This window comes from Uloborus diversus, chromosome 6, assembly GCF_026930045.1.
Source record: "Uloborus diversus isolate 005 chromosome 6, Udiv.v.3.1, whole genome shotgun sequence".
NCBI classification, from domain to species: domain Eukaryota; kingdom Metazoa; phylum Arthropoda; class Arachnida; order Araneae; family Uloboridae; genus Uloborus; species Uloborus diversus.
This window is the reverse complement of record NC_072736.1, coordinates 107,025,458-107,038,472: the sequence shown is the minus strand read 5'-3', so window position 1 is coordinate 107,038,472 and position 13,015 is coordinate 107,025,458. Positions and strand designations below refer to the sequence as shown.

General features: G+C 32.4%; 2 protein-coding genes across 2 annotated transcripts in view; one reads left to right on the top strand and one right to left on the bottom strand.

Moving 5' to 3' along the window:
* LOC129224076 (katanin p80 WD40 repeat-containing subunit B1-like) overlaps nucleotides 1-5,547 on the bottom strand; it is a 128,229-nt gene extending 122,682 nt beyond the window's left edge. Inside the window, exon 1 of the mRNA XM_054858477.1 lies at nucleotides 5,136-5,547. Within this exon, the coding sequence (XP_054714452.1) occupies nucleotides 5,136-5,169 (34 nt within the window). The 5' untranslated portion in view covers nucleotides 5,170-5,547. The remainder of the gene's footprint in view (nucleotides 1-5,135) is intronic.
* A 424-nt stretch (nucleotides 5,548-5,971) lies between these two features.
* Nucleotides 5,972-12,881, top strand: LOC129224075 (UPF0598 protein CG30010-like). The gene is made up of 3 exons (XM_054858476.1): nucleotides 5,972-6,161; nucleotides 6,264-6,312; nucleotides 11,665-12,881. Exons 1-3 carry the CDS (start codon nucleotides 6,003-6,005, stop codon nucleotides 12,117-12,119), a joined length of 663 nt encoding a protein of 220 aa, XP_054714451.1. The 5' UTR covers nucleotides 5,972-6,002; the 3' UTR covers nucleotides 12,120-12,881.
* The last annotated feature ends 134 nt before the right edge of the window (nucleotides 12,882-13,015 follow it).

Genomic DNA, 13,015 nt, shown 5'->3' with positions numbered 1-13,015 from the left:
AAAGCCGCTCAATGTATAGCATCTCGGTGACAATATATTGGGTTTAGTAGTAAGATGCTTTACGTCCACATTCAAAGTACATTTGTGCATAATACTTATGTACCTAGAAGTAGATTACTAGTTTGAAGGGATCCTGAAAAAAAAAGTAAAAAATAAAGTAATGAAAACTTTGTTAGGAAACATCTAATGTGGCGGGAGAGGGGGGGGAGTGCTATTTAAGGGGGGGAAGTGCTTTCTGCCCCTCCCCAAAAAAAGATTTTTCTGTATCCGCCTCCGCCCCTGCCCAGAGTTTGAAAAAACTATTTCAATGGAAGCTGATCTTGGTCTCTTAATGGACAAGAAACAAGAATAACTACATTTAAAAAATGCTTGAATGGTTAAGTAATTAGCAATAAATAAAACAGAAAAACGAATATCTAGTTTGTTGCATCCAAATTTTACTACAGAAGCGGAAAGAGTAGGTTCTTGACATGATGGGTGAAACTATGGATATGGTTAAAGTTCGATAAACATTTACATTGTTAAAAACATAACACCAAAATAACAGGGCTGACAAGAGACAAGATGGACCTTTGTTCAATTTGGTCGGCAAGCCACTCTCTCCACAAAAAGCGTAGAAAATTCACTCGATTTCAAGTCAGGCCCCCATAAAGGTAGGCTTGCCAGATTTCTGAAATGTCCAACCAGGACCCCCCCCCCCCCCCCCCCCCGTCGCGAGTATTCAAAAGGAAACCAGGGGTGATAGTGGACTCGAGTAAAATTTTCTGAAGACTGAAATTTTCAGAAACTATGAGAATTTGACCCCCCCCCCTTCCCGTGAAAAATTTTGCAACATGCAAACAGAAATTATTGAAAATAAATTAGAGACGTACCGAGTACTCGGTAACTACTCGGTACTCCACCTACTCGGTACTCGGCCAAATTCTGATCAGATACTCGGCCAATACCGAGCAGTTGCAAAAAATTGAATCCAAGACAGATACTAAAATTTATAAAAAAAGAGCAAGCATTGTATTCTGTAATCATTTATAATTAAAATTTATAAGTCAAATTTAAGTTTTGAGAATAACGAAGTTTGTAATGCTTCAATGGAATAAATCTTTATTTTAATGTCTCCAAAGTTAATAAAACTTATTTATTAAAAATTATGCAAAAAAGGTAAATACAGAAAATATGGAATTTTCATATTAAAAATGGATTTTTGCTTCAACCAAAAATTAGTTATAAAAAATATAAAAATATCTTTGCTTAAAAAATAGAAGGAAATAAAACAATGTTAAAAGTACAGTGTTGGAATACTGCAGACACATGTTTTGGCAATGCACAAAATGGGAGCTCGTGGATTTAAAGACGAAACTCGGATTTTTTTGTCGAATGCAAAGGCGGATCTAGGGCTGGGTTCCTGGGGGGGGCAGGGTTTTTTTTTTTGAGCAATATTGGCTGGTTTTGGGCCTCCGGACAATTTTTCTGTCGGTGGCGAAAAAGGTCATTTTTTTACCCACCTCCCCCCACACTACGTTGTCTTTTTTCCTGAAATATATAAGATCCTGTCATACTTATTTTGTGTCATTTTATTAATATGTTGCTTCCTGCTGTCCTCTTAAATTGAACTCAAGAGGGTTAATGGTGTCCCTTTAAGTAAGGTGTAGAATACCTCCAATTACAGGGGTCCGGTGGTTTCTCCCACGGACGAAATTTTGTAAAATAGATATAAAATTCTGCATTTTGAAGTCTTATAAAGGGTAATTGGAATTAAAAACATCTCGGGAAAAAAAGAGGCAAAAATTACAAATTACGACAATACAGGGTAAAAATTGTTTTTGGGTCCACAAATCAATGACAGCAGCCTTCAGAAAGAAAAAGAGAGGGAGGATAGAATAATTGTGCATTGTTATTTGATTACATCTGCTGTTGGTTGAATTCCATAAGTTTTTAATCACGCATCCAACCCACCCACAAATGCAGAGTAACATGCTGCTCAATTGGACAATTTATAATGTATTCAATCGATTAGAAAAAAAAAAAGAAGAATACTTTGATTAGGAATTTCATGCTCATCTAATTCTTTTCAAGGACTTGAGAACAATTAAAATGATTTAAGGTATTTCATTTGCCTTTTCCAGTCTCTGAAAATTAGTATTAGATTGTACAGTTTTACAGTAGTTTTAAATTTGTAAGAAACAATTATTTTGAGTTTAAAAGAAAAAAAAAACTTTAGATATGTCATTACAACAACTTTTTTTTCAATTACAAGTAGTGCAGAAAAGGAAAAAGAATAGAGGTAGCACTTTTTTAAATACTGCATTCAGACTTAAATAAACAGCAAGATATATGAAACATGTGAGTCACAAAAATTTATCCCAAGTAATATGTTTCAGAAACATGAGAACCATGATTTTTACATTTTTGATGCAGGATGGGGCAAGGTGCTGAATTTGACATATTTCAACATTTCTCCCCCTAACCCCTTTCCATTTTTTATAAATTTTAAAATTTTTGGTTTCTACCCACACTTTTCCAAATTTTCAAGCACTTCAAAATGAAATTTTTTCAAGTACTTTTTTTTTCATGAAATTTTCGGGATGTAAATCCGTTCTTTTTTTAAACCTTTGTTTTTGTTTCTAATGTGTTGAAATAATCAATTTTTTTAAACATTGCATCTGAATACATAGCTCGTAATTTTCACTTATATAGTTGCCCTAATGGTTTCCAGTTAAAAATTGTTGTTTTCAACACATTTTCAGCAACCTAGTGATAGCTTTACTACTTGTAATACTGTGTACAGTCCCCCCCCCCCCATTAGAGAAGGACATTCGCTATTCTCTTAATTTTCACTTCTGAACTATTCAAAAAAAAAAAAAAAAAAACATGATTTTTTTCTTTTTCGATTTTGGAAGGTATGTTATTATACATAAAGTACTCCTCAGACTGGGGGGGGCATCGCCCTCCTTCGCCCCCCCTTAAATCCGCCCAGGGTCGAATGTCTTTACATTCTTTAGCTCACATGTTATTCACTGAAAAAGACGTTAATTATAATGAGGGGGGGGGGGGGGCAAAAACACCTGCCTGCAGTGTTCCTGCACATTTGTTTTATTTGCTTTTAAAAATTCTTTATATTTGGCAGACTAGAACTATAATTGATTGCTATACAGTGAAAACCCTCCTAACGTACACCCCTCTTATGCGGACAATTTTTAATTCCCCAGTTCCAATGCAAATAACATTCCTTAACCACTGTCCTGCGGACACCTCTCTATTGCGGACAAAAAAATTGTCCTGTTAGTGTCCGCATTAGAGGGAATTTACTGTAATTTGTTTTAATTCCAACTTGATTAATCATACCTTTTATTTATTTTTAATTTTAAAAATAATATTTTTGTAAAATTTTAGACACAAACAAAATTGTTTATATAATGCATAATTAAATTTCAGCAGGAATTAAGTTTTAAAAACTATTATATGGAAATGGAGGTCTATACTACTATTCCAATAAGTTCAAAATTTATCACATGTGTGTCGATGGTTCTTCTTAAAACATAATTGGTACTTGGTAACTCGGCCGAGTACTTGGTACTCGGCCAAAGTGCTACTTGGTACGTCTCTAAAAGAAATATTTTAAAAGTTTTTTTTCTTTTCTTTAAACAATTTTTTAGCTTTGAAATGTGTTGTCCGCCCAAAATATTTGGAAATTTCAGATCAAACATCCTATAAAGGAACGCACCCTTGGCTGGTTCTTAGCGTATTTTAGAGGGTAGTTCATTCTCAATGCTATGAATAAATACTAATTATGAGCCTAAAGCAGGGGTAATAATAAATGACACAAGCAGATAAATTTAAACATTTTATTTTATACATGTTAATATTTATTGGTTACTTTAGTAAGAAGAAATACTTTGAATGAGGAATAAAAACTTGAACAATATTTACATGAATTTTTCATTCGCTAGGACTTTTTTGGTTTTAATATTGTTATAAAAATCTTCACAGCTGATTCGATATTAATTTTATAAGTCTATGTTTCAAATGACTAAGTAATTATCAAAAATAATCCTTCACAGTTAATATTTTTTAGACTTTTTTTTTCATCTAATCAAATTTATCTTTTTCCGGGACCTGAAGTAAACCGGTCGGGATACCGGGATTTTCCCTGAAAACCGGGACGCAGGGCAAGATTTGGAAGCGTGGAGGCCCCGGGGCAATGAAGGAGTGGAGGCTCCTAATCAGGGTTCGAAAAGATCAACATATTTTCGAAAATATCCGATACTTTGATATACATGAGAATATTTTGATATATATGTATATATCCAATATTTTCGAATGGTGAAAGTTAGGATATTTTGTAAAAATTTTATTGTGGGGGACCCTTTGTTGTGGAGGCCCTGGGGCAGTAGCCCCGCCTGCCCTCCTCCAAATCCGGCCCTGCCGGGACGTCTGGCAAGCCTACCTTAAAGGCCCTGTTTTTGACTAGGCTGACACGGCCCTGCAGAATAATGAAAACTGATGTACATTATAAGCGAATACTTTTCTGCTAATGTTGCTTATTTAAATTTACAAACAACTGTTTTCACAGTCAGATAAGAATATGAAGTGACATTTGTTTTCAGGATCAAACAACTATTAGGAGGATAAAACAACTCTGTTGCAAAACTAATTTAAGCAACAACTGCACAGGATTTGAGGCAAGCGGCAGGGTCAACTTATGTCAGGGTGTCCATGACTTTACAAGGGGGTCTGCGATCAAGGCTTGCACCATTGACATTTTTCGGGGGTTAATTTGTGAGGATTTCTGATCCTATTCAGCAGGAGTGGTAATTTTTGGGGGGAGGGGTTGACATCATACTTGAAGGGGGAAGGGGGTGGAAACACCTGCCTGTGTTGTTGTTTCTCATCATACATCTTACCAAATTTATAAATAAATTAAGAAAAAAAAATATTACTACTGTTTAAAATTCAAGCCTTACATAACATCAGACAGAGCACAAAATCAATTTTTTAAAATAATTAATTCAAAATAACTCATTTCAGAAATCAAGTTTTTTCGTTGAATTCATTATCATGTGTTATACACGCCCAGTTAATGTATTCCTGTCTTACAAACAATTAGAAAATTACAATATCTTTCAAACTATACTTACGTAATTTCCAATGCTTTTTCATTGATAGGGACATCACGAATCACTTCTTAATATCCTGCACTGTTTAAAACTACACCGTTTTCTGTTGCTTAAACATTAGCACTTCTTCGTACACAAACACACAATCCAGCAACAAATTGTAAAAACATCGAACGTGTTTGAAGCACAATTGAACATACACATTTAGGCAATTGTAAAAAATAAGTAAAATGCAAACATTAAATTATAGGAATTCAAACGAGTTGAAGCTACGGTAAATTTAAATTTTGGTGACACAGTTTAAACTCTATACAGATAATGACCCGTGAAATCATGTCTACAATTGAAATTTTGAACTAAAAATTATATTTAAATTCACATCATGAAGAATGGAACAAATAATTAACTCATAAAACGTTGACGATGAATCCAAAAACCGCACGTTACGCTAGCATCCGTGTAGCACAACAGATTGACGATTGACTAAATTGCCTTCAGTTGGAAAAAAAATAATACAACAGCTGAGTACCTAAATCTCTGGTTGCGCTGCTTAGTGCGCATGCTCCACCGAGTTCAAAGGGGGCGGGGGATTTTTTAAAAAATGATTTCAGGTTCAATTGGAGAAGTTATCTAAGAGTACAATAATGATTGAAAAAATGCTTTCGCGGAAGTTTTCTATTATTTCTAAGATTAAAGAGCAAGCATTACAACTGATAATGAGTCTTTTACGATGCGGTTAGTCATCGACCAGTCGAGGTTGACGAACGCACCCTTAGGAACGCATTCGAGCTCAATTAAAGCGCACTACAACTTCTACTTATCATCGCGTTTTGATGAAAAAGCGTCTGCTGTTTTGTTTTCATTGATCAAACAATTCCTTTTTGAGAAATGCAGCTTTCAAAACTAAATATTTTGAAACATTTGTCCTTTAGCACTCCTGCTATATATAACAGATTAAAAATCAACAGATACATTTCTTATGTACAAGGACAAAGCCCTCAACCGAATATTCGAGAGTATTTTTATTTCATTGATCACCAAGGAATGGTAAGCATTTCAACCTTATAACCTATTCCAACAAATTTTTATTTTTAAACTGATTTAATGGAGGTTTTTTGACAATTATTTATTTGTCTATTATTTTTTTAGTTATTTTTGGATGATTCAAAAATGAAGAATTTTACTTCTTGCTTCAAAGGTAAAAAATATTCTGTATTTTTTTCAGATTTGACATTTCGATGCTTTCCAGGGGAGAGAGGTTCAAAACAGAGGGTGTATACTCAGTGCAAACTGAGTAACAGCCAAAACCACGCCTATTTATATGTAAATACATGAATTTCTCAAAGTCGGGGGGGGGGGGGGGGGTAATTGCCTCTTCCTGACTCTGTAAATGACATGCCTGTATTTGTATCAAGTATAGATCTCATGATTGCTTTCTGATCAAACAACAGTTGATTTAGAAACACTCTATCATTATCAACCATAGTATAAATTAAAGGTGCTATGTTCTTAAAAAAAAGCACATCTTTTTGTAGCTCAGCAACCAACTTTCTTTTCTTTTTTTTTTTTTATGTTAAATTTCATTTCTAACCTTTGGGAAATATTTTCCATGACCAGAAATCGAACTCGTCTCAAGTATACTTTTACTATAAGCATTTTTGTACAGGAAAAATTGAATAACTATCAAAATGAGTCCTAATAAATTTGCAACTCATAAGTTTCAGTTCCCTCTAATTAAACCTGTTAGAGTCAATTGTAGGCTCTTCACCCTAACCCATGAAAATCTTTTCATTCTTTTGGCCTTCCGGAAGGGGTAGTGTCCATATGAATGTTTTTTAAAAAATGGAACATTAGAAATTCAGGAATGAATGTTGCTTCAACCACCAATTTTTATAAGAAAAAAAAGTTAAAGAATAAATATAATTTTCCTAACCCTTGGTGAAATGGAATAGGGGAGAGTGGTAATGAATGTGCCATGGGGATGAATGGGCCACTAACAAAATATGAAAAAGTATTTGCATAAAATTATTTTAGATGCCACTAGTAGATAAAGTTATTTGTTCTTCTAAACTCATCCAATTTTCAATTGCTTGAGAGAAGCTATTTTTCCACTAGAGTAGGATGATCAAGAATCTGATTGAAAAATAATTTTTTCCCTCTTCGGTAAAATAAATACTAGCTAAAAAGTATCAATTCTTTCACTGCATATAAGTTTGTTTGCAAGTCTTTCCACATCTGTAAACGAATTTTAAGATGTATTTTGAAGTCAAATGAATTTCATGTATTAAAAAAAACCTGAATATATTCCAGAAGTATAGATAGGGCCGAATGGGCCTCTTTGTCATCATGGTTATGGATAGGCCATTAAAATATGGGTTTTTCTTCATTTTTTTTCCTGATTTTCTCTTTAATATTAAATGTAACTGGCTATCTGAGATTTAAATTATTGTCTTGTTGGAATAGGTTTATTGTAATTTCTAAAATTTGCACATTTTAACCCTCCGAAATATTTGCTATGTATTAGAAACATAAGTGAAATTCTAAAGCGATTAAGATGAATTTTCCAGTTATTTGACCAGTATCAGTATTTCACCATTTGGATTTGATATAAGTGATTCCATCCTGTATTTAATAAATAGGTTGGATTAAAATTGCGTGCTTTTGCTTTGTTGATTTTGTATGATTTTTTGAAAATGTCCTATTTTTTACTTTTGTAGGCTGGTGCATATATTTAAGTATCTTTTTTAATTACTAGTCTCTTTGAAAATCTAAGTAATAATTCTTATTTATTAGTAACATAGTAAGTGATAATATTGAATTATACCAAAAGCAAATAAAGTTTTAATTATTAAAAAATATATAAAATTTAAAAGTACAATTGTAATGAAAATGATAAACATTTTTGCTTGTATTCTTATTTATTTAAGAGCTTTTTTTAAAAGATCAACTCCACATGTTTTCATTGAATTCATTCAGTGGCCCATTCATTGCCTTCAATGGCCCATTCAGCCCCATGGGTGGGGATGAATGGGCCAAATTTCTATGTTTTAATTTTCTATAATCATTCATAATAGACATTTTCTAATCCAACGTATATGACTTTTTATGTAACTACATAAGAAAAGTACCTAAAGAGCCAATTCCAAGCTAAAAAAAAGTATTAGAAAAAATTACAAAAATTAAAAACCAAAAATTTGCCCTTTCATTACCACTTTCCCCAACATTTTTCTGGTAGTACCAACTTCAAATTTGTAGAATTTCCTGAGAACCTTTGAACCTCCTCCCCCTTTCCATGTTGTTTCCTACCACTGCATGTTTGGTGGCCATTTTTAAACCAAAAAACAAACATTTTAAATAACATGTTTTGAAATGTCAACCCCAGCATCTGTTGAAAAGTATTAAGCTTAAGAATACTGCATGTGTAGAAACACACCTAACACAAAGCCAAATTGATTATTTTAATTAACATTTGAATTAACAAAATTAAAACACTCAAAATTTCATGAATAAACAAGTTAAGGAAGTGACATGTGTGAAAAGTCTCAAATTGAATCACGAGTAGGCACCAGAGCAAATTGGAACTTGCTTCAGCTCTCTTAGAAATTAAATGCATTATAGCTGTTAAAATGATGTGAGCTATATTTCAGATTGAGGGGAAAAGAAAAGGAATAAAGATGCAAAACTGAAGTTAAAGTACACATGTAACTGTGGTTTATTAGTGCCAGATTGCCATTCCAGCAGCGAAAGCTCGTAGTCCTTTAAATAGAGGTTCACAAAATATTTTCCTGTTTATTATCTGTTGAAAAAAATATAATTAATAAAATTATCTTTATTATCTGAATTTTTTTTTTTTTTTTTTTTGCAACGTTAAAGTATTTAACCCCAATTTACTGTTGGATTCAAGAATGGAGGCTGCTTCTTTGCCTGCAGGGTTGTTTATTTTATGGAGCCCAAATTTTACTCTTATGCAATCAGGCTACGTAAAATAAACAATCCTATAAGTAAAAAAGAAGCAGTCTCTATTTGCATGAACTGTTTTCTTCTCATTACTTACTTAACATCTTTGTTTTTACTTTGTCTTTAAGTAATTAGCCTACTATAGTAAAAATTTCAAAGAGAAATCTTTTACTTTTTAGATTGAACTGTAATTTAAGCTTATATAAATTATTACTTCTTTACACAGGGCCGGATTAAGGGGAGGGTAGGCGGGGCTACTGCCCCGGGGCCTCCACAGCAAATGGGCCCCCACAATAAAATTTTTACAAAATATCCTAACTTCCACGGGTTGAAAATATCAGATATATACATATATATCAAAATATTTGGATATATATCAAATTATCGGATATTTTCGAAAATATGATGATCTTTTCGAACCCTGATTAGGGGCCTCCACTCCTTCGTTGCCCCGGGGCCTCCACACTTCTAAATCCGGCCCTGTCTTCACATTTTTAATGTAGTAGCTCCCATCCCAACCTCACAATGAGGTTGCAATACAGCCCCACTTAGAACATAAGTTACTACATCACAATAAATTAGTGTTCTTTCCAATGTCAAAAATTTCTGAGCAGTGGGGTTTCAAAACATCAATTCTTCCTCTAAAGTTTTAACGCATGGCCTAAAACTAGGTTTTTAAAACCTCCAATTTCTGATCTTTCATCTAATGTGATCATTTGGATTTCTCCAAAGGTTGCCTAAAATTAAGTCTTAAAGTTTTCAATTTTGAAAAACTATAAACAACAAGTATCTACACATACTAAGGACTGTGGCCTTCACTGAATATTGGTCTATGAAACGGGCAGGCCCGGCTCCTGGGGTAGGCGACCTGTGCCACCGCCTAGGGTGGCAGATTTTAGGGACAGCAAATTTCATGATGGCAAAAAAAAAGTCAAATTTGTTCCTTAATCATTATTTTTATTATTTTATTTATTTATTTATTTATTTTTTTTGTGCAGCTCAAATTGCAACAATACCTCAGAGTATGCTCGCTGATTAAAAAGTATACTTATATTTTTTTACGATGAGGGGGAGGCACTTGTCAACATCGCCTGAGACGCCCCTCCCCTAGAGAAGCCCCCTAGAAAGAGGTCCGCTGGTTGCAAAGTTTGGGAAGCCCTGCTTTAGCATATTAAATAGTATCGTTGCCTTATCTGGAATTTAAAATATGTCTCTAAAAAAAATTATCTTCAAACTTTACAATTATTTTCGACATTCCTCAAGCAAGTAAGAAAAAAAAGAAAGTTCTCCATCCAAAAAGTTTAGGAACCCCTGATTTAAGCGGTGTGTTTGATTCAAATATTCGTCAGTGTTTTAATGTTTCTGGGGGGGGGGGGGGGGGGGGGGGCAAAATGACATGACATGGGACAAAAATTCAACTTTTGTTCCATGCATCATTACAGTTATCCTCTTTATGAAATATTTATGTGACATTAAAACAGCAACATATTACATGCATTTCTTCTTCTTTCAACTTAATAGTAAAGATAAATGAAAAGTCCAAACAATACAAAAGTTAGCAATAGCAATACCAAGCAGAAATCCAGATATTTTGGTAATTTTAAAGATGGTTAATTGAAATAATGTGAACTTCTATGTAAAAAAGCTGTTGAAATACTTTGTACTACAAAATGGATAAAATATGACAACATGTATACTAGGGTGGTTCAAAAATACATGTAAAAAGAAAAAGTTCTCCTAGATAACAAGACACCCCTCAATATTTTTCGACTTGTGGATAGTAATATACTGGAAGAATTTTAGCTTCCTATTTCAACTAAAAGAGGGTGCTCAACCCCCTTCCTCAAACTTCATAAGTATCGGGAGGGGAGTTAAAAAAATACATTGAACTGGAAAAAAAAAGCTACATATTATAATATACATGAGTAATATGCATATACTTTTCTTTAAAATAATTATTAACAAAAAAACAGCAAATTAAATTTTTCTAAATTTCTAACATTTTCTATGTTATGGCTAATGTTAAATTAAGGGGTCATTGAGGTGAGTTAAAATTTGAGTAAGAAGCTAAAACTTTTACATTATAATACTATTAGTAAGTCTAAAAAGATAGAGGGTGTCCTGGACTCCAGCTGAAAAGAAGTTTTTTTGAACCACACTAATGTATACATGTATAAATAAAAGCAATTAAAAAGAGAATCAAAAAATATTTTTTTCTTTTCAATTTCTTTTATTTATATGTGTATACAATACACACATTCATATTTTACTCATTTAAATTTCTTATTCACTTTTTTTATATTCAGTTTATTACTTGATCAAACCTGTACCTATATTTAAATAAAACCTACCTATAATAAATGAAATGCTAGAAGAAATTTAATGAGCGACTGATTAGTCATTGGAGCACCAATATTATTTTTCTCCTTTCAAGCGAAATTTAATTTGATTTTCATAATCTATTATAGTGTGAAAATTGTTATTTTGATTTATTATTTTCACTTTGTTGATGTATTTGATTCAATATGTAAATATGTTGTAAACATACATACATGATTAGGAATTGAGAATAATTTTTCTATTTTTGTTACAGACAAAAAGTTTCTAGAATTCTTTTTCAGAAGGCTGAAATTTAATGATAGTGGCAGATATGAAAAAGAATTTCCTTTTCTATCCTTGTGTGGTAGAGAAACAAACTTTGTGAGATGTGATGACCTTCCTATAGTTTTCACTCATATATTTGAAAAAAATGAAGATAATGAAACCATTGAATATATTTCTTACGCACACACAGGAGAACTATTAAAACAAAAGTTTGAGCCAGAGAAAATTTGCATGTTGCCAGAAAGTGGCAGAGTGTATCATCCTGGTCCAGAAAGTACTGGAGGTGTAGGATTAATTAAATCATCGTTAGCAATTCAATTGAGTCAGCACTTCTTGTATCAAGATAATGGCACAGATGCTGCACCTTCACATTTTGTGTGGAAGAACAGAAAATATGAACTCACAAATGAAATTGTAGAAAAATTGAAATATATGAAGAGTTAAGTAAGTTAATTTTTATTATGTAAAAAAAAAACGAATTTTAAAGCAAAGATTATTTATAAGGAATAAATGTTAGTATTTTTTATACTCTATTAATTTTATAGACACATGCAGCCCAAATTTAATATTTTCAAATGAAATCATTTTTGAGAATGAAAAGGCTTAAACCTTAATTCTGTTGTACAGTAAAAAAGAGTTGTGGAACGTAAATGTAAGGCATAACTAAATCCTTACTTGATTTTAATGCTATTTGCATTTTTTTTTTCATTTCAACTCTGCTAGTATTTAAAAGGTTGAAAGTGAAGTTTCAGAAAAGTTGTGTGGTTCCTTCATCTATGATGTGTAGTTTAAAATGACAAAACTGGAACTACAAAAACAGGCTGCACAAAATCAAAAACAGAGGTTTTACTAAGAAAAATAGAGGCAAAACCAGTGAGATTTATTTTTCAAGAAGAGTTCTAGGGTTGTTCTTAAAAAGGATTTCGGTCAAAAACGTAAAACAAAAAATAAAAAGATTAAGTTAAGGCATGATTTTAATAGATATCTTTTTATGCTTAGTGACACTTTTTCATTTTGTAGTTTTGAAATGTTTTTGTTAAATTTTAACAAAGAAATCTATTGTAAGTGCTCTTAAGCTTCAATGTTAAAAGTTGCGTACTTTTTAGTTAAGTAATGCACTTAATTATGCATATTGAACATTAAGGCATTAGAATTATTATTGTTTTCAACTTGATGCAGACGTACTATAACCTGCTGAAAAAGTGTATTTCAGTTACTCAATATCACATTTGACGTAATAAAAAGTGTATTGTGAAAGCTTTTTTTTTTCAAATTTCCTATTTTCCATTCTACTTTTGCTTATTTCTTTTGGATTTTTCAGTATGTTTCTTTTGCAAAAG